The sequence below is a fragment of the Osmia bicornis genome, chromosome 4 (genome assembly GCF_907164935.1).
Source record: "Osmia bicornis bicornis chromosome 4, iOsmBic2.1, whole genome shotgun sequence".
NCBI classification, from domain to species: Eukaryota; Metazoa; Arthropoda; class Insecta; order Hymenoptera; family Megachilidae; genus Osmia; species Osmia bicornis.
In genome coordinates this window covers 10,543,641-10,564,637 of record NC_060219.1, presented here as the reverse complement: position 1 = coordinate 10,564,637, position 20,997 = coordinate 10,543,641, and the positions used below count along the sequence as shown (strand labels likewise).

The 20,997-nt window shown below is 35.4% G+C and overlaps 2 protein-coding genes and 1 long non-coding RNA gene across 16 annotated transcripts; 1 reads left to right on the top strand and 2 right to left on the bottom strand.

Annotated features, from left to right (window-relative positions):
- Nucleotides 1-1,055: 1,055 nt before the first annotated feature.
- On the bottom strand, nt 1,056-8,676 carry LOC114877026 (catalase). The gene is made up of 8 exons (XM_029189113.1): nt 8,323-8,676; nt 5,377-5,551; nt 4,850-4,991; nt 3,780-3,930; nt 3,225-3,404; nt 2,503-2,694; nt 2,032-2,268; nt 1,056-1,564 (listed from the first exon to the last, which is right to left on the bottom strand). Exons 1-8 carry the CDS (start codon nt 8,659-8,661, stop codon nt 1,163-1,165), a joined length of 1,818 nt encoding a protein of 605 aa, XP_029044946.1. The 5' UTR covers nt 8,662-8,676; the 3' UTR covers nt 1,056-1,162.
- LOC114876599 lies at nt 5,480-16,804 on the top strand. 2 transcript variants are annotated; one of them, XR_003789425.2, is made up of 3 exons: nt 5,480-5,569; nt 13,515-13,621; nt 15,900-16,804. It is a non-coding gene; the product is annotated as an uncharacterized LOC114876599 (long non-coding RNA). The 2 variants fall into 2 exon arrangements; XR_003789424.2 differs by lacking the exon at nt 5,480-5,569 and adding an exon at nt 6,183-6,451.
- Nucleotides 10,887-20,865, bottom strand: LOC114876546 (JNK-interacting protein 3). Of its 13 annotated transcripts, none has more exons than XM_029188210.2 (19): nt 20,127-20,865; nt 19,540-19,857; nt 19,288-19,462; nt 18,636-19,043; nt 18,363-18,557; nt 18,257-18,292; nt 17,844-17,861; nt 17,704-17,761; nt 17,568-17,624; nt 17,160-17,495; nt 16,910-17,089; nt 15,418-15,619; nt 14,470-15,344; nt 14,170-14,389; nt 13,808-14,093; nt 13,544-13,756; nt 13,341-13,430; nt 13,067-13,193; nt 12,447-12,536 (listed from the first exon to the last, which is right to left on the bottom strand). In XM_029188210.2, the coding sequence occupies exons 2-18, from the start codon at nt 19,846-19,848 to the stop codon at nt 13,111-13,113; spliced, it is 3,741 nt and encodes a 1,246-aa protein (XP_029044043.1). In that variant the 5' UTR covers nt 19,849-19,857; nt 20,127-20,865; the 3' UTR covers nt 12,447-12,536; nt 13,067-13,110. The 13 variants fall into 13 exon arrangements, with proteins under 13 accessions (XP_029043985.1, XP_029044006.1, XP_029044015.1 ...); XM_029188219.2 differs by having other exon boundaries at nt 13,067-13,190; XM_029188228.2 differs by having other exon boundaries at nt 12,454-12,536; nt 13,133-13,193.
- Nucleotides 20,866-20,997: the final 132 nt, after the last annotated feature.

The following is a 20,997-nucleotide window of genomic DNA, read 5'->3' as shown; positions in this document are numbered from 1 at the left end:
AGGAATCGATCATTCATTTCATTATTCATCTTTTTAGTTTATTAATTATGTATCGTGATAGTTCCAATTTGAGAATTGGTCATTTTTGTCACTGATCCCTGTTCTAATTATATAGGTAAATTATAAATGACAAGATTCATTGATTCCAGGAAATATGCAATCGGCAAAGATCTTGCTAAGTATTTCAAAATATAGAACAGGGTAAATTGTTAATAATCTTGACATCTGGTATAAACTTTGGTGCAAACGTAGCAGACAATTGAATATACGTTCGCTACGTGCTTTCCCGCAATATTCAATTCCGGTTTTTCCGGGTCGCATTTCTTGAACGCTGTTATCTATGCAGTGATAATATTTTGCAACGTCTATCTACGCTCACGAGTATGTAATATTTAAGCAATATCCCTTGAGAAATTCTTAATTAAGTCATGAGCATCGCTTTTCTTATTTTTAATAAAATAAGAAACAAGTACGATTTCGAAATAGATGATCAGCTGCAAGTAAACAGGATTTAAAATAGATCAAAGTGATCCAACAAATTACGCGGTTGATCGGAGACAGGTGTCATTATTTTATCAGCTGGTATTTATTAAAAATTTATGGCAATAACTAATCAGTGAAATATACAGTAACTTTTGAAGCATCCTCTGTTTCACGCTTATCGTTAAAGCGCACATGTATTTCTTGTTTTTCTCATTCGATTCAGACAAGAATGATACAATGTGTACCTACGATGCAACTCGTGTGTCTGCGTCACCTAAATCTCTCGTAAGCTGAACACGAATGTTTGTGGGATTCACCGTGAGCAATGTCACGAATTTTTCCACGAAGATAACCGAAAGGGTTATCGACATTTCGCTCGGGAACAAGGTGAATCGATTATACACACTTCCATTTCAAGATGATCGATCTAAATAATTTGTCTGACTAATCAATTTGTGGTAATTAAGTTTTATTATCAGTTGGTCTGTTACATTGAAATTCATAACTATCCTACTATTTTCATTTGCTAATTAAATTCACTGGGTGAATAAGTAATTTTCCAACACAACGTGTAACCAAAATAATAATGTGCTTTATTCGTTGAAGGTGTTACAATTGTATTGTGTAGGTGTCTATAATATAACATTCGGTAACTATTGCAATAGAAAATAGAATGATTTTATAAGCTGGCAGTTTTGCCAAAGACGTTGATCCTCACGCCGGCTTTACGAAGACCGTCGGTTAATTTCCTGCCGAGGTCGGCATCCACTTGAGTAAAGTTTTTCACGGCTCTCTCGACGATGAACGTGGACGCGTTGCGAAGACTTCCTACTATGTTGTCCGCAAGTCTCTTCCTCTCGTCCGCGTTCAGAACATCTCTATAAAACATGCCAGCTTGCCCGAAATCGTCCTCGTTCTGGGGTTCGTAACGGTCCACGTCCCCGCTGACGTTGAACTTTGGTGGACGAACGGCAGGACACTCTTTGGGTCCATTGAAACTGTTAGGGAAGTAGTTCGGTGCACCGTTTTGATTGTGCACAGCCATTAGACCATCTCGTTGGAAGTTCATGGCGGAAATTGCCTAAAAAATGGTATACGATTCAGTACATATTACATAATAATAACATAATAATAATAAATAAAAATGAAAGAAAAGAGAAAAAGTATTGATTCGTTGACAGCGAGGAAAAAGGGTATTTTCATAATCTTTATACAAATATTAATAACAATGTTTAAATATTCATGCCTCGGTTGCAGCAAAAGCAAATCCTTCGATTTGTAACGATAATTTAAATTATCGTTGTCGTATGGTACGCGCAATTTATATTATCAGTAATTAATTTTGAATTACGAACCAGCGTTACGTATTTCAACGCGTTTATTGTAATCGGGGATGCATACCCTATAAAATATCGTTATCGTTTCTTCATCGGTGAACATAACCGGTGTGAAATTGAAACGGATGTTAAAGATCATTTTTTTCTCTCTTTGTCGATACTTTTTTTTCTCTCTGAGGAAAAGGGAGGCAATAATATGTAAATAAATTACTTTGAATGGACAATTGACTGGTAATTGAAGATGATTGGGTCCAAGACGATGCCTGTGAGTGTCGCCGTAAGAGAATAGCCGACCCTGTAGCATTCTGTCAGGGCTTGGTTCAATACCAGGTATCATGTGAGCCGGATCGAAGGCTATTTGCTCCACGTCAGTGAAGTAATTTTCAGGATTTCGGTCCAACACCAGCTTACCAACAGGAATCAGCGGGAATTCCTTGTGCGGCCAGACCTGTTCCATTCAAAACGAAAATACCTTCATCAATCGTGGAATTATCTGACGTATTTTAGTGTTACAAATTTTTATATTCGTTCTGAAATTGATATATCTTCTAAATCATATTAATTTGTTTTTTTTCAGTGATCGAATGTTTTTTCATATTTTTCTTTGAAACGTAATTAATTCAATTAGTAGCTTCATTTTAATAAATGTTATAAAAGTAAATTAAAAATAGACGTTCATTACCTTGGTCACGTCGAAAGGATTCCATTTGAAATTCTTTGCTTGATTCGGAGTCATCACTTGAATGGAGAACGACCAAGTTGGGTATTGATTACTAGCGATCGCGTTGTAAAGATCTCTGATAGAGTAATCAGGATCTGATGCGCTTAATTCTGCTGCCTTTTCGACGGGAATGTTCTTGATTCCTTGGTCAGTCTGTGAAAGATATCAATGTTTCAATTAACTCTAAAAAGTGTTTTTATAATTTAATCTACACCCAATTCCCTTTGAAATTGTTAATAATTACAATGATACGGATAGCCCTGTTTACTTTAAACTCAATTATTTTAGTGAATGTTTGATATACCGTTAACATTTTCTTCGAATCAACGAGCGCGTTTAAACATTTCATCAATTCGACCCAATTCGCGTATATAATTCTCTGTTAGTACAGTTCCTCGTATTTTATACCATTCGTGTACGTATTTGTATTGAACATTCATATCCGTTTTTTGAAAGATACCTTTTATAACAGAATTTTTATTTTCAAAACAGAAAAAAGCATTAAAAATACGTGAAAATTCGTATTAAATGATACAAGTTAACGATAAGCATTTGTCCTAAAATCAATTTATAGTTTTATACCAAAAATATCATTTCCTGCATAATTTCATCTTTAATCAATTTACCCCCTAGTGATCTGTACGGATACGGTAAGTTACTAGTATGTAGTGTGAAAATTGCACCTTGTAGTGGAATTTACAGTAAACCATCTCGTTGTTGGCATTCACAAGCTTGAACGTGTGTGAACCGTAACCGTTCATGTGGCGATGACCGTCGGGGATACCGCGATCGGAGAACAGGAACAACACCTGGTGTATCGACTCCGGTCTTAGACTAAGGAAGTCCCAGAACATGTCGGCATCCTGCGCAAGACAATTCAATTAACGCGCCGTTTAGAATGGCGGGCGATAATTAGGGAACAGATACACGGCAAAGTGTAGGTGTACGGAACAATAATAGAATTGCACTGCTAACGACCGAGTAAACGCCTAATTACACGCTTCTCGATACGAAAAAGATTTCTGGGCACGAATTGCATTTGGAATAGGGAACGGATTTTTAATATATAATATATAAAATTCTAAGGGTCTTATCGTCCCTTAAATTAAATTAAGCATTTTAAGTATCACCAGCAAAAGGTATCAAGGGTGTGATTAATAAAAATAGCGGGGCACTTGAGAATTTCAACTGGATTATTGCAAATTATTTTCGTCGACATAAAACAAAGAACGTCGAACCTTCAAATGTGTAACAGGATTTCTCTTCTGCGTGTGGATAAAGCTAGGGAAGAAGAGGGGATCCTTGATGAAAAAGATGGGGGTGTTGTTGCCAACCAAGTCCCAGATACCGTCCTCGGTGTAGAATTTGACGGCGAAACCGCGGGGATCCCTGCAATGAGAACGAAACAAAGAATTATCGAGGGACGAACGGATCGGTACAGGTGTTATTTGAAATGTATGTTTCACGGTGATAAATGCTTTGTCCCGAGTCTCGTATTCCAATATCGTCGGGTCCAGTGAAACAACAAATTGTATCGCCTCGTTGAAATGCAACTAGAGACACAAAAAAAGCGTGCAATCGCCGTGACTCATTGGAAATTGTTGTGACAACAATTTCGAAAAAGGAACTTTTCCAGCCAGAACCGGCGGACAATTAATTACAAGGACGTCGTGCTCGTTCGCTTTTCCGCTCGCTTTTTCACGCATTTCCGTACGACCAAGTCCGCTAATTTGCACGCAAGAAAAACGAGGACTTTTAAGCACCGTATCCCGACACTTTTGCTACTCGTAATTATCCTTAAGTACTCGTTACTCGAATCTTTGTTTCCCAAGCATCGTTTTATTGTTCCGTAAAGTTCGAAGAAACCGATTTTCCGTGAGAACTAATTTTACGATAATTCTTGATCATAAATTTTGATATTCCATTGTTTTAAATCTCGGTGTGAATGTAAAAATGCAAAGGTATATCAGGTACTAATCGTATCAAGCATTTTTTTAACATTCTTTATCTGTTTGATTTTATGGAGCAGGAAGCAAAATATTGAAAATTACTTTTACCACCGCGAACGATTTTTATAACTTTTTCGCGTTACAGCGTATGAATATTCATGGGAACGAAATCGGGTGACCCTAAAACTTAGCGAACTTTTACGTATTTCAGTTTCAAAAACGATGGTATCCATCTGGTTTCGTTTAAAAATTATTTTTATAATTTTTGCAATTCGAATATCAAAATCACGGATACGAGACATCGGTGATCAAAGTGTTTATTTAAATTGATCCAAGTGGAAGCAGGAGTTTGCAATTACCTGACCGTGTCCGCTGAGCCAGACTCACCACCCACGCTTGAAAATCTCACGGCGATGGGTGTCCTTTTCCCGACTTTGGAGAATACACTGGCCTTAGTGTATTTTGTGATGTCATTGGTAACTTCGAAATATCCGAACGCACCTGCGACCAAACGAAAGAAAAAGGATAATGCTTTGGAAAACGAGCGATGGTTACGGGAACGTTTTATGGATATTTCTGTAGTGCATACGCGATTTTTAGTCTTCTTTTTTCGCTCTACGATTTTCGACAACCTCCGAAATCGCTTCGTTTTACAATCGAGAATTGAAAAAATAAAAATGTTAATCTATTGTTATAGAAGGGTTTCCATGAATTTTTCCAACACGATAGAGAAAATCCCATACGGTCGAGGATTCGAGGGAATCAAAGGTCCAATATCGTTCAGAATTTTATAGGATACGAAAAATCATTGCCAATGTTTGTTCTACGTTTCCTGCATCGGGGTGTACAATCTTCGATACGATAAGAACGTGACGAATCGACGTACCAGCTCCTTTCGCGTGTACTACACGTTCTGGAATCCTTTCCCTGTCGAAGTGTGACAGTTCATCCAGGAAAACGTAATCTTGCAGCAGTATGGGGCCTTGTGGACCCACTGTCAAACTAGCTTTTTTATTGGAAATGGGTACTCCATTTCCGGTTAGCAATACCGGAGATTTACTCTGCAAACAGAACAATTCGTAAGTAAATAGAAGTATTGTTTCAATTTACAAATCATATCAGTTGATCGACGTGTCATTGTTATACTTTAATATGAAAAACCACATTTAATACCATGAAGATAATAGTAATGTGACTGTTTTCAGTGTAACGACCTTAATCTGTTGATTCTCCGAGCATGACACCGATTAACGATTGCTTCTTACGAAACAATTTCGCCACTCGACGATCAATTTCCAAAGAAAGGAGAAAAAATTTTTTCGTGAAAATTCCACTACTTCTGGCCTCGTCTATTATCAAGGGAAGCGTCTAGCGTTTTTCAAACTTACGCAATCGCATGATTCTTTTTTTTATCGCATGTCTAACAGTGACACAGTTCGAAATCGGATTGCGGTGTAGAAATTATCGTCGTTCATCGCGAAAACTCTCCGGGATATCTAAACAGCGATTCACCGTATGTACATATCGCACAAGTGCGACGCAATTTCTGCAATTCCACGGAGAATTCCAGTACATTTCCATGTTGAATTATTCGACTGCGACAGATAAAATTAACAACGAAAAAAATGGGCTGTACTTGTTGTTATTCTAATCAGTGAATAGTTAGCTTCCTTAACAGTTTAACTGTCACCCACAATTGGGTCTCTTACATATTTTACTCAACAATATTATTTACTCAACTATGAAAAATTGAGGGAGCTAATATTAAGTTGGCCGCGATGTCCTGCGAATGAAATTTGATTTGATCTGATATCGTATAAAATATGTAATAGAATATTTTACGTAATCATCAATGTGGCAGCGAGGAATAATTGCTACTAAAAATAAAATCTTCGCTAGATTAGGACTATAAATGGAATTATAATTTTTTCTGGAAAAACAAACGATCCAAGAAATCAAAGGTAAATTTGAAATTTTCTCTAATTTTGCTTTGGGCTTCGATAAATTCTAATGAACCCTGAAATGGAAATGATTGCTCACTTTTCTTATAATACATTACATATTTATTGCATCATTTTTCATGTGTAGATTGCATGTAGATTGCACAAGAAAAAGCATTAGTGAAGGCAGACACAGCCGCAGACAAAATCAATAGATATGAATCATGCTGGAAGCATGATGTGTAGAATTATTTTTCTTTTATTAGAATGTTGTATATTTTCAAAATTTTCAAGATTCGTAAAACACGAGGTATAAGAGATGAATTTAGAATTTACTCATGATTTTTCGTCAAGTGGTTCACCGTCACTATCATCGAACAAACTTCGGTTATCAATTTCATAACACGCAGCAAAAATTGCTTCTTAACAGCGATTAGTTGTTCCTTTGTGGGATGTGTTTAGATATACGTGGATAAAACCTACATAGACAAAAAAGATAGGGTATGACCTGTTATTTTTAACTTGATTCCAAGTGAGATATTTATCGCATTGTTTAACTTGGAAGTTATAGAAAAAAATTTTACAAGATAGAAAACATAACGGTGTTACATAATGCGATCAAATATGTACAAATTTGCATCGTGAAATTATGAAATTATTTATTACGAAACGACTATTTTCAAAGCGATGATGTTCATGTGCAATCATGATTTTCTAGTCTCGCATCTGGTTTATTCATGGAAATGTAGATTCATTAATTAGCGACCACTTCAAATGCACACTTAATAATCGAGTGTAATCGATTATCAAATATTGTCTTCTTGGATTCGACAATGTATATTCTAATTTTATTTTTTGATTGATCTAATCGGGACCGATAAAGATTGTAATTACGATTCAATTTTCCAAATATTACTTACGGGAGAATTTAATTAATTTAAATAATCATGATAAGGTATCGTTATCACGAGTGACCTGGATTGAAAACGGTGTTGGCACGTTCCCTAAACAAAGAATTCTTTCATCTTTTCGTATTAGCGATAAATTCAATCGTTTGATTAGTTTCCAAGTAAAACAAGGGTTACCGATTTTTTTTATTCGTCAGTTTGCACTTTAACCCGGTGAAATAAAACGTTTTTTAGGGACCAAAGGACTTATATGACAGTAACCCTGGGAAAGAGATAAAGCTATGATGAGTCCTCAGGCCAGACGAGCTGATATCTTAATGAATAAAACATTGTTCGTTCAACAATCTTCTGTTGATGCCTTTAATACATTCTTCTTCTTAAGTACACAATTATACATATTACACTTAATTTGTGTTCTTATATAATAAATGCAACGACTATAGCACAGGTAAGATAGGTACTCAAAAAGGAAGAAACTGTCATTAAAAAATAAAAAATGTTAGAAACCAAAGATTTGAACCGCGAACCTTTGGATTGCGAGTCATGTGTTTAACCGCGTTCCCCCTGATTAATATATTCATCTTCATTAAATACAAAAAAATAACCCTTGAACCGGTTACTCCATTTTCACATACTCCACTATCATTATCACGAGTCTCTTTCTCTAACATTATGAAATCTAACTCTCAATGTCATTCGCTAATAAATATTCATACGATATAAATTTCTTGCAATTAATACTCCAACGACCGAATTTTAATTAAACAACATCCATGCGAAGATTCAAATCGAAAACGAAGATCGCGTTAGATCTGTCATATCGATAGATACCTGTTGTACCGATCGATCGATGATCTTGCTCGATAGAATTTTCCATTCCCTAATTTGAATAAAACAAAATGACTACACGAATTCGTAACGAAAATACAGGGTAAAAATATGCATAGATCATGTTGATATAGGAAAATTGTATTTAAAACATACCCCCGTTTTTGACTTGTACTCGTTCAACTGCTCGGAAGCAGGATCCCTCTGTATTTCAGACATATCTTCGTCGTTGTCTTTGGAATTCTTCTTACAACAATAATTTCTTAGCGATATTCGCTGAAAAGCCAGTGTGAGGATAGGTTTCTTGTCGAAGAACACGCTCCGTTGCGTGGAACGTTCTAAACAGCAACTGATCGCTGGCAATAACAACGGACTTTTATCATGCCGACTGACCGTCGAGTGAAAAACGCGCAATGGAACGGCGTTACGTGTTAATGGTGGACCCAATGAAACCACTTTAAAAGCTTGAATAAGGCACGAACTACGCTTCGGCATTCTTCGGCAATGAACGTTTCGCGCCTTACTTTTGAATCTGCGTGTAGCTGCCCGGTGAATACGATTTCACGTTTCTTTTCCTTTTCACAAAGGGCGTTAGGAAAGCAGGAAACTGAAAAAGAATAGAGAACTTTGCAGAAATGAAATAGACCTAGTGTTCTGAACAAAGAACGCTGGTTCGCGAGGCGGAAAATTCTGGTTGGCATAATTGCGCGATGGTCGGCACCTCGAATTTCATTTAAACGATACTTCAATCAAATTTATTTCTAGGAGACACTTGAACCGTAAGAGGTTAAACAATGTTTTCAGTTTATTTGTCGATTTTTATTCTTATTAACGTAATTATAATTTCTATCGGTATCATTGAAGTGGTTTTTCAAAGCGTCGCATAAACAGAACATAGATTATCTAAGAACGCTTCAGTTTCGTAATTCTCCGTAGGATAACAATAGAGAAGTATTCGATTTTTAAAGCAAACCTAAGATTTCTGTTATAAATAATTCTTATCTGCTATATCGTATCGCGTAGGAAAACAAACATTTTTCAAACATCATTTACCATAAGCTGTTTCAAATAGTTTATGTTGCATCAAGTAATTTTGCAAGTAAATGGTTTTGTCATAGTTGAAGAAATCAAGAATTACTGCAATTTGATGTTACTTAAAGTTTGCTGAAAAACCAACATCGTTGCATAAAGCAAGTGAAAATATCAATTGCGATAGAAAATAGAAAAGAAGACGGAAAACTAGTACTCAGCGAACTAGACGATGCAACCAGATTTCTATATTCGTGCATGTTTAAAAAACAAAAACGAATTTATAAGAGGTGCGGGTTCAATCAACGAATAATTATCTAACATGCAACCAGTGCATCATAAATTACACTTGTTAATGTGTACGGAATGACTAAGAACAACGCAATCTTTATTACACCTGTACATACATACTTTGTTTAAATTAATTTCCAACTTTATTTTTGGTTTTGCACGTTGAAATGACATTGTTAATTAAATCATCACTTGAAATAATTATAGAAACATGACCTCGTTATAATCATCGAATTTTATAGTCAACAAAAATGGCGCGACAGTTGGGTGTAAAGGAAGATCAAAAAGTACTTTATTTTTCATAATTAGAGGAAAATTTTCTTTATTACACTTTGATAAATATCTATGCGTCCTCGTGCAATATAATTATTATTATTATTTTCTTCTATGTATGCATATTCCATGTTCAACGCGTTTATCAACATTTCATATCTCCCGTACTTTTCAAACCGTAAAACCCTCTAATTATTTCAAACAACGCATTAAAGGAAACGCGGTTACATAAAATTTAAAACAGTGAGTCACGCGAATACAAACTTGTAGAAATCCAGAGTTTAGAGGAAACAAAGAAAAGATCTGTTGCGAATAAACCGATCGTAAGAATATTCAATTAAAGCTAAAGAAGAAATTATAATTAATGCTTATTATCGATAGTGGTATCAGTCTAATCAGTTGTGTTTTAAAAGCATTTGAATATTCCTAAACTGATTATTAAAAAAAAAAAAATTCCTAAAAATCAAAATAGAAATTTTATCGCTTTATCAAAATGATCCATAAAATTTGATTAATTTAATCGAACTTCTAAGGTTATATCATCAGAACCAAAATTACGTATGATGATACAACATATGTAGATATGATAACGCGTAATACATTCAGGACAAACAAATTTTACCTTTGATCCGAAAATCTGGATATCATTTTCTTTGAAGTCTCACTGTCCACCTTTTATAATCTTCAGGGTCGAATATAAATGAGCGAAATGGTTGTAACGACACTTCACGTAATAAAACTTTCAAGATGTTCAGAATAGCATAATCGATCGAGAGTGATAAATGCGAAATGTGTGTCAACGTGTAAACCTTAGTTTCAATTTCTAATAAAATACCAGCACTTGTCTAAACTTAGCAAATGGAACTTGACGATTTTTTAATTTTTAATCAGTAGTACGGATAAATCAATAGGCATTTTTGATAGAAAAAGAAAATATATAACTTTGATGGTATAAAGTATCGTATCGACACATCTCTGATCCTGTGAATTGTGCCTAACCGCTGCTATATTTGAGTCCAGAATTAGAGAGAGAATATTCGTCGATGACCTGGATTGCTCTATTAGAAGAGCAGTAGCCTGGACTAGCGGGAGATTTTGTTTAGGATGTTCAAATGAAAAGTAGAGAATTTCTGTTTCGCAACTTTCTTTATTAACGCCACTGCAGCTTCATCTGAGCCAGGTACAATTCCGAGCTCGACACCGAAAGCGAGCTCGCACACAATAAATGTGCAGCCCTTATACATCATACGTACACATCCTGAATTTTCACCATTCGTTACTTAACATAGGAATTTACAAAAATCACGCAAGCCCGAATGACAGCGACTCCTTTAAAAGTGCTCGATTTGCAAGAGATTTGTTGCTATTATTCTTGTTCTAAATTTCTTCTGGTCGCTACATATCGGCGTAGAACGCGCAACACGAAACCATTCTTCCTAGGGATTGTACAAAGAATACAAGAAGTCGTACCTCATCTTTGGTAATTAGGGAAGAGATTGTTGGCGGTAAAAAATAAAGTTCGTAGTGATCGACGAGAAATTGAACGTACTTGGTGTATGTGTGTGTGTGCCATGATCAGAATTATTACTACTTCGTTCGTCGACGGAAACATAAGTTAAAAATCTACGCAACGAGCTATAAACATTTCACAATTATGTACATAAGTTCATTGTTCTACAAGACAATTCTGGAAAAAGCATGTGCGATAAAACCGCACGCTAAGTATATAGCAGAACATATAAAATAATATATTACACTCCGTATATATAATATATATATATATATATGTATACATAAAATTTTTTTTTTTTACGCGATTCAAATCATTTATGTTTGAAAACCTATATATTATCTAAACAAATAATGTACAATAAATTATTTCTAATTACTACCCGACTTGGTTGCACCCTGCAAATGAACATGTACAAATGTTCCTGTATCGTTGAAGGTAATCACGATCTTATTGCAACTAGGTAGCAAATGTCACGGCAGCTTCGAAAACTCATTGTCTCATGTCTGTATCGATTATCACATTGATTGGCGGAGATACAACACTATTTCTTCAGTTTCTAGACGTTTTAAAAAGAAGCTTTCCTACGTACGAAATTACAATACGTAACTTGAAAATAAACGTTCTCGTTTTACTATCGTTCGAGTCATGCATAATCTTCGAAAGAAATGAATGATGTAAAGAGTACTCTGATGGACCGTTTTAGAAGTTTCAAGCTAAAGATTATAAGCATCGTGTTAAGAGATTCTAATCGTCTTTTAGTTTAAAATTAAAAAAAAATATTCCCCAATGAGCAACCGAACACCTAACGAATTAACTACATTTGGCAAAGTTTTACGACCGATATTTATCCATAAAGAAATACCGAAAATGATCCTTAAATTGATTAAAAGTCGTACAACATTTCCTCTGTCCCTGTTACATTATTCGTAGAATCGTTAGCGTACCGTGCTACAATCTTTATTATAAGTATAATTAAATAGATAGAGCATTCGTTTGACCAGATAAGTGGTGATTTATCGGTGCCTCGACAGCATAAAATGGAAACGACGCCAAACGCTTGGTTCACGCGTAGGTGAAGTTTAAGCTGGACCATAGACCGGGATCAGCGAGTTCCCAAAATGTCTAGGCTAGCCATTCATTGGCACTGGTAAAGGGCATTGCACTTGCCACACGATTAAATGACTTTGTTCCCCGTGTTCTTCAGCGTTCGCAGCCACGGCACTGTTAGATCTCTCCATGCTTTCTTCCGTGTCTTCTCCATCACCTGAGAAAATATCAATTCGCGATTAAGTGAATAATTTCTTAAACAATGATTCATGATAGGAATAGATAAGAAAGTGCGGATGTCAATCGTTCTTTTTTTTTTTTATACAGTACGATTCATGTCAGCTGGAAATGCCCGATCCCCAGAGGAACGAAAGAAGCAGAATAAATTATTATACGGTATGTAGTTGAGCTTGAGAAACAAAAGTGCAAACACAGTTTCTTGTATTAATGGAAATTATGAAAATGATTTGTGCTGTACAGAAGCGAATATTCTTATGTCGATTTTCGCGATCTTCCAGTTTGAAAACATTAATGAATTTAATTAGAAAATCTGTACATATACACGTATATGTACACAGTATGGTATACTGGCATTTTTCGAATAGAACATTTAATGTTCGGGTTAGAAATGTGTCTAACTACGAATTTGTTAGTTTAGGATTTCATTACACCGTGCACAGAACATAGTCTCAGCAGTTAGTATAGGTAATTTCATAAATCAACACAAAACTGATTCACGAAACGTACAAACGGTTGTGTAAATCGAGATATAAAGACCCATCGACCTCTTTTCATTCCTCTCTGGGGGCATACCTGACCAACTGCCACACAATCAGATGAGTGGCCACGTCACTCTCGTCTTCTGCCTCATCTGCTGGAAGTGTTACAATTGTGTAAAGCAATATTTTGATAGTAGTGTACTTTTTATTAATAGTAATGCCGATACTGCGCTATTAGAAATGTTGGATACATAAATGATGAACTGTTTGTTAAAAATAAATTCATGAACATAATTACTTACCGACTCTAAAATCTATGTACCCTTCGCCTCCGGATAGAACAAGCATGGCTGGTTGAGAACCATCAGACACTGCACTTTGGCCGCCATGACCTGCAATAATAAAATCAAGAAAACTTATAAACATCTTCTTGTATGTCGTTATTAAAACTAACTTTTATTTTTATTCTGTTACAGAAACGAGTAAGAAGTATGGATAAACGTACCAGGCACTGCAACGAACATCTTCACCGCATCTCTATGTCCATGAAAACTAAGTTGAGCATGAGCCATGCTGCAGTAAGGTATAAAACTTCCACGTGTAACACTACGGTCTGATGCAAAAATTCGGACACCGACTCCTGGCGCTTCAGTTTTTCCACTTGCTGCTTGAACTCTGGACACTGCCATTGAACCTCCAGCACCTACGACATATACATCTTTCATTCATAGACAGATATTTATTATTGTACAGCTCTAAATTAACTTACCTTCGGCCAAGGGAACTGATATTATTACTCCGTTTCCTGTACCAATCCATAATCTATTCGATGAAATGAGTAAGGCGGTAATTCTTACAAAAGAAAAGCCAAGTTTTCCAGTTCCAAGCATTTTGCTAACGTAAGGCTCTATATCAACGTCTTGAAGGTGTTGGTACGTATGGGCATGGTAGAGTCTAAGCGTTGAGTCTAATCTAATACTGACCCATACTCCTTCGCCTAACCAAGCTAATTGTCTCACTTGTGATTCTCGACGGGGATGAGCATCTACGGTACACTGGAAGTTTATTTTACATATAATTTATAGTATATTAGATCAGTTAGTCAACAAAATTATATACAAATCTATATACCTCGACCGTCATTAAAACTGGATCTATTACGTGAATCTTATTTCTATATCCGCACCATACAGTTCTACCGCTAACAGCAGCCATGCACCTAATTGAATGTTGTGGACTACCCAAAGTAATCACATGATATTGAGACAAATCCCATTGTCCGTCTGCACCTCTTCGAAATAATGCGACAGTTCCGTCAGCAAGAGCTACAAGAACTCGACCTTGTACGTGTCTAGAAAAGAACATTTATATTATCTATTAAATCATTCCTAAATTAAGTTAAATTTTAATGAAATTATTAATAGTACATACACAATCGCCAAAGCAGCATCTTTCAATTTTACAGAATGCAAGCAAACTGACCACTTAGCGACAGCCGAATGAACAAACACCGCACCATTTTGAGCTCCTAGCCACATAGTAGGTTGTATCGAAGACATCTTTTCTATAGGTGTACCCTCTTCAACTTCATCGTTTTGGTTCTCTTCGTTTGTATCATCTTTCTCATTTAATCGCGACGGTGGTGATTCCAGATTAACTTTTACAAAGTATACTTTTCCTAGATTCATCGTTTCACTATCTACGCTTTCCAAACTTTGTGGCTCGGTAGTAATGTTTTGATTGGTATTGTCCGACTCGGTGCTCTCGTTATTCTGTTCCTCTGAAACACTGTCGGATTCATTTTTACTGATATCCGATGAAGCTTGAGTTTCTTGTTTATTCTTCTGATTGATCTGTTCGACATTTGCATTTTCCTCGTGGCCATCGTTGTCGTTTACTCCGTTAGTAGTTCGAACTGGTTCTTCATTTACACCTTGAATATAATCACTTTCTTTGGCTCCAGGTACACTTGCAATGCACAGTAAATGTCCTTGGCAAACGTTGAAAACTTCCAAAACACCGGCTGGATTATTAGCATCTATCACAGTAACTTTCGACATCTTCTGCGTCGAAGTGCAGATCCACACCAATGAGCTAAGTTGTTGTTCTAATTGTTCTGCCTCTACCCTTTGATTCTCGTTCTCTTGAATCTCCTTATCCAAATGTTCAACAGCATCCTCAGCTTCAACTTTCGTATTACTACTTACTTCTTGTGCTTCGGCCGCGTAAAACACACTTCCCCCAATCATACAACCACCGTCTCGTGTTTTACCACCGCTTAAATTTACACCAGCGCCACACCATATCTAAATAGAAATGAAGGAATTTGTGAAAGACAATTTATACGTAGAACCTGGTGCATTAACAAGTTAAATGTACCTTCATTCCTGGTTCTGATTCTTGTAAAGGCCTACAATAGACTGGCACAGGAACTGGTTGTCTAACCGGAGCACTCGGTTTACCTGGTAAACTCCAACCATAAGCTTGTAATCGTCCATCTTCTTTTCTAACATGGGCACGAACCTGTCGATATTGTTCTCTGCGTTCATTTGCCCTCCTGGCAACTAGTTTTTCAGAAGCTCTGTAAAAATGGATAAAACACATATTGTTACATATACTTTTAAAATATACATAATACAGTTAGATTTTTAGTTATAAAAGTTAGTAGATTTACAGAGTACTGTTGCCTGTTCAACCATTTATTCCTATTGAAGACTTTCTCGATCACTTGGCACACTTTTCTTGGATTCAAATGAAGACTTAATCTGACTGTTCTTTCCATCTAATGCTCAGCTTCATTATTTACTCTCACGACGAAACTTACATTTACGTTTAAAAGCAAAATGTTAATTATACAACAGAACAGATTCACCTGCTGGCCAATAAGCACCCCACCGAAAACCAGAGCAACCAGGTATCTCTTGACAACGCCACGAAGAAGAGGCAAGGATGAAACCCAAACGAAAAATTCAAGCGCAGAGCAAGAGTGAAATAAAAGCCAAGTTTATAACATAGTCAAAACGTCATTTATTTATTGATCAATAATGATCATATTGTTCCTTTTTTTTTTTTGTTTCTTTAAAAATGTACAAATCTTTATTTACAAAACTATTGCTTTTCAAGCATGACTTTGAAAGGTAACAAATAATTTACTTTGTTGAATTCAAATGTATATAAGCACTGTTGTAAGTGGTAAAGTGACTTATATCATAAATATATAAGAAATAAGGAGAAAGATATATTATGTTAGTAAGAGAAAAATAGTCAAAAAGGTAAATTCTATTTGTGTGCAGAAGACCATAATCTTATCTCAATATTTAATTATTACAATACAGCGCATGAAATGTATGTATATCTACGATTTTTTATTTGGTTTTAATTTAAAAATGGGAGGTAAGGAAAATTTGCAACATTGTTTAAAACCATCACATTTACAAATCGCTCAGCAACAAATTACTCACATTTGTTGAGAGCGATCAAGAGTAATTTGAGAGTCGCGACAAAAGATTATGGATCCCAATTGACCAAAGAGGACTCTAATCTGGAAACATGAGGCGGATTCAAATATGTTACTCAAAATTTTAAATGTATCAAATTTCTCCCACAGAGATAAAAACATTTTGTCGTCATTGCAATAGCTTTGATAAAATATTAAAAGAAGTTCACGTATAAAATTCATATCGCGACTATATCATTGTAAAACTTTTCGTTGTAGAGACGATCACAGTATCGTAAAACTATAGTTTGAAAAAAAAAAAAGCGTGACGATGAAGAAATAAATCTCTATTAATGAATAGAGAAAAATTTGGCAGGCTTTAGTGTCAGACCGACAATATCTAAGTGCGTGTATAGAATTTGATTGATTTCTCACATGGTGTCTCCCTGGTCGAAAATCTCATGGCGACCTTTCAACGTACGTCTTCGCATGGCGTCCAAGGATGATGCCGGGACAACTTGATTTGTTGGTGCACTATACCTAATATGAGGTAACGTGTGTGCTCCGCGAACCAAGGTCCCCCGATCCGCGGGTCCTGTAAAAAGACTACTAAAACTGAAAGCAATAGAAAATCATTAGTATTCGATCTGACATTATATTTTCGTTTTACACAAATGATACTAACAACTTCCACACCGAACCTTTTCCCCCTGATATACTAGAAGGATCTGTTTTGCTGGCTCTTATCATTTCTGTCCATCTTACAGCTTCTTGAAGTTCCATAAATCGTTCTTTATATTGATTTCTCTCCATGAGCACTCTAGCCATCTCTACTCTAGTAAATCTTTTCCTTTGTGCCAATGGTACATCTTCTTCGTCGTCGCTCTTGGCCGCTTTGGCTGCTGCTTCAGCTTCTTCTTTAACTTTCTTCAATTCTTCTTCAAGGGCTGCAACCCTTTGTTTTAAACGTTCTCTAGCTTGTTGTAAGCCCCGAACTTCTTCACGCAATATCTCTTGCTCGCTACAAAACATATTTGGTTATGAATATATTGTATATTATGTACGAAAAAAATCGCATTATTCCTTAACATACCTTGTTAGTTCGTCTACTTTGACGATTAGATCGTCTTTAACGATGTTGAGCGCATTCCTGAAAAAAGTTAAATATACCATATAGAAGTAACTAAAAAGGTAAAAGGTCGACTACTGACTATTAATGTAATACTTACTTCGTGGCTAGAAGCTCATTGTTTTCCATAATAAGATTTTCTACCTCTTTTCCCATTCCTAATAGAACATTATTTAATTAAATATGATGTAACACGATTAATTTATATACATTATTAATGTCATATGTATAATATCTTACCAAAGAAGTTGTCATTAACTGCATGGCGTATTATTATATCATGCAATTATACAGTTAAGGCATGATCACAACCAGCACAGGTAAGAAGGGGAATAATAAAACATAAAAATTCATTAGCACATAATATTTTATACGATATAGTTTGAAATTTAATTCCAATATTAACCCTTAGAGTTCTAATTTCTAAATAATATACTATTGATAGTAGTTAATAAGGTTAATAATTTTAAAGTTTACGCATGCAAAAAATTTATTAGATATTAAGCTGTAAAGTTAGTAAAGAAAGATGTAATGTGTGGACATGGTAATATAAATTTTCTTCTCTAATATTAAAAAGTTAGTTAGAACTCAAAGGATTAACAAGTAAACGATAATATTTTTGCATAAATTTGTATCTATTCTCTGCAACATACCCGACGATGCATATTCTCCAGGATGAACCCAACTGCCTAAAAGTTTAAAGCTATTGTATTAATCATCGAGCTTTAAACTTAAGTTAAACATGTTACAAATAATTACCAGTAATGTCCGCCCCTTCGTCCATTTCACCCAATGCATCAGCATCTTGAAAACTGAGTTCCTGATACAATGTATTACCACTTCGTTGCTCTCTTTCAGTTCTACTCCTTCCACTTGGAGTAGTAGCTAATTTTTCTACCGTTGGTGACGTTGGTGTAACCAATAGTGGAGGTGCTTCGGTTTCAGGACTTTCGTCTACGAGTAGAGAAAAATAAAATATTATGGTACAATTACACAAAAATGAAAAATTCAATGATTCAAAAAATAACATACGTCTAGAAATTGCTGTTGTTTTATTTGCTTTCGCTGGTTTATCCGTTAATTGACTTTTATCAGATGTTTCAATAGCAGCTTCACTACTATTGTCCAACATTTCTGTTCTTAAATTAGCAGCATTTGGCGGAATGTCATCTTGAACATCTTCCGCGTTTATACTAGCTTCTAAGCTCTGAAAACCATAACTTAATGGCCCAGAACTTCGAGACATATGAGCTAGACCAAGGGATGGCAAACGAGATGGACCACGACCGCTAGTTGCATTTTCTAATCTTTCTGTACTTCCAACTAACATCTTTGTTCTTTCCATATAATCTACATGCGTTTTAAATAACTCTGTATACCTCTCATGCAGACGAGTATATTCACGTTTCATTTCTGCTTCTTTCTCTTCAAGACGGACAACTAAACAAATACAAAAAGTGACATTCCATAATCTGGTATATCTTTACCATAATGTTTAAATATGACTGAGAATGTTTTAAATTAAAATAATGAAATCTGTTGTATGAAAGTAAACATGTAGCAAGTTTTTGCAAAATATGCATGCAAAAAGAATCTAAACCCAAAACATAATTTAGTTATGTGAATGTATGCTATTAATAACATGAACATAAATAAATGTAAAACAAAAAACTTTCTACTCTACTGTAAAGGGATGTTTTGTGAAGGGATGGTCTGAGAGAACCAGTGGCTTTTGTACCGTGATCATGTGAATTCTTTGTCTTCAGTTCCAGCATCCTTACAATTGACTCCAAGCTATCAATCTTTGATACAAGTTCTTTTCTTTCATCTTCTGCAACATCTTCAAGCTCAAATAATTTCTAAGAAAAAAACAATGAAATATAAATGTTATTTCTTTTAACAAAGTGAATACAATATTATAAAAACTTAATTTCACCTGATCAGATGCTTTTCTTAACTGTTTTTCCCTTTCATATTGGGTCACAAGTTGTTCATTATCTTCCCTTAATAATTCTAATTCAACTTCGCGTTCTTGATTTTCTGTATAAGATATGTCTAGGCATTCTAGAACATTGACTAGCAGGGGCATTAGATCTTTAACCACATCTTCATCATAACGGGCTATCATTTTTTCAAATTCTTGATAAATACTACCAGCCAGAGATTGTACTTTCTCTGACATGACCACATGGCTATCCTCATGTGTCCCATACACTGTTTCTTGATCCATTTCTACTTGACTCATTTTGTATACCTGTAATATATAAGTTTACCATAAATTATCATTAAATTATTCACACTTTTTTTTTTAATACTATTTTATATTTTCCTCTTAATAGTACACAGTTTTATATGTTAAAGCATATTTTAGGCGTTTTGCCAAGTAAAGAGCTAATATTATAAAGTAAGAATGACACATCAGAAACGTTATTGCACAACAATAGGGAACAGCGAATTTTAATAATTACGAATTCGAACAAATTATACGTCTACGAAGATATTAATATGATAAATTATCATTACACTCAACTCTCAGCAGTTTGTACTTCAATTATACTTCAAATGGTTTTCAAAGATCGTTTAAAAACGGTTCGAGTAACGAGACATTATTAAACAGCACAATCGCACTCTCTTTACAAGGCTCAAAATTAATCGTGACTTTATGTCACGCTAATTGCCAAATATTATTACAAGGATCCTCAATGAATGTTCATAAAAAAACCTAAATGTCAGACGCATAACTGCACATAACCTTGCACGATACAGTTCAAGATTGGAGTACACTTTTAGAGCGATAAGATTAAATCAGGTCATCGCGATTCCACAGCGTAGAACTGCTGAATCCCGTGATACATGGTCATTCGCATTATCTCTATTTTTACGTATCGCAAATTCCTTAAAAACGAGATGGAACGTCTTGCCTTAAAGTGGCTCGTTCCGTGTTGTGATTTGTGACGTTTCGCAACCACTGGATCTTACGGTTCGCCGTTTGTTCTTTCGTTTTATCACGCAATTAAACACTCGTATAAAACGTTGTATGCGATCACACGAATTGTACCAAAACGGTACTAACTAAAGGGAGCATTTTTCATACATAACGTCTTTACGTTTGACATTAGCCAATTTCATTACTTTCTGTCAACTGTGTTGACGATCGTCTTTACACGTAAACCTTCGCCATACTTTTTCACTTTCCACCCAGGAATATTACAAATGTACTTATGGTCACAGACGAGGTATAAGATAGACCACTAATGCAATGCATTTTTATATCATACAATTCGGAAACTCTAGAGTTTCTATACCATTATCTTGTCGCATCCAGCAATACCAACTACAATTGGTATTCCATCACAACTTATCAAAACTGACACTAACTATATCCTCGATAAAA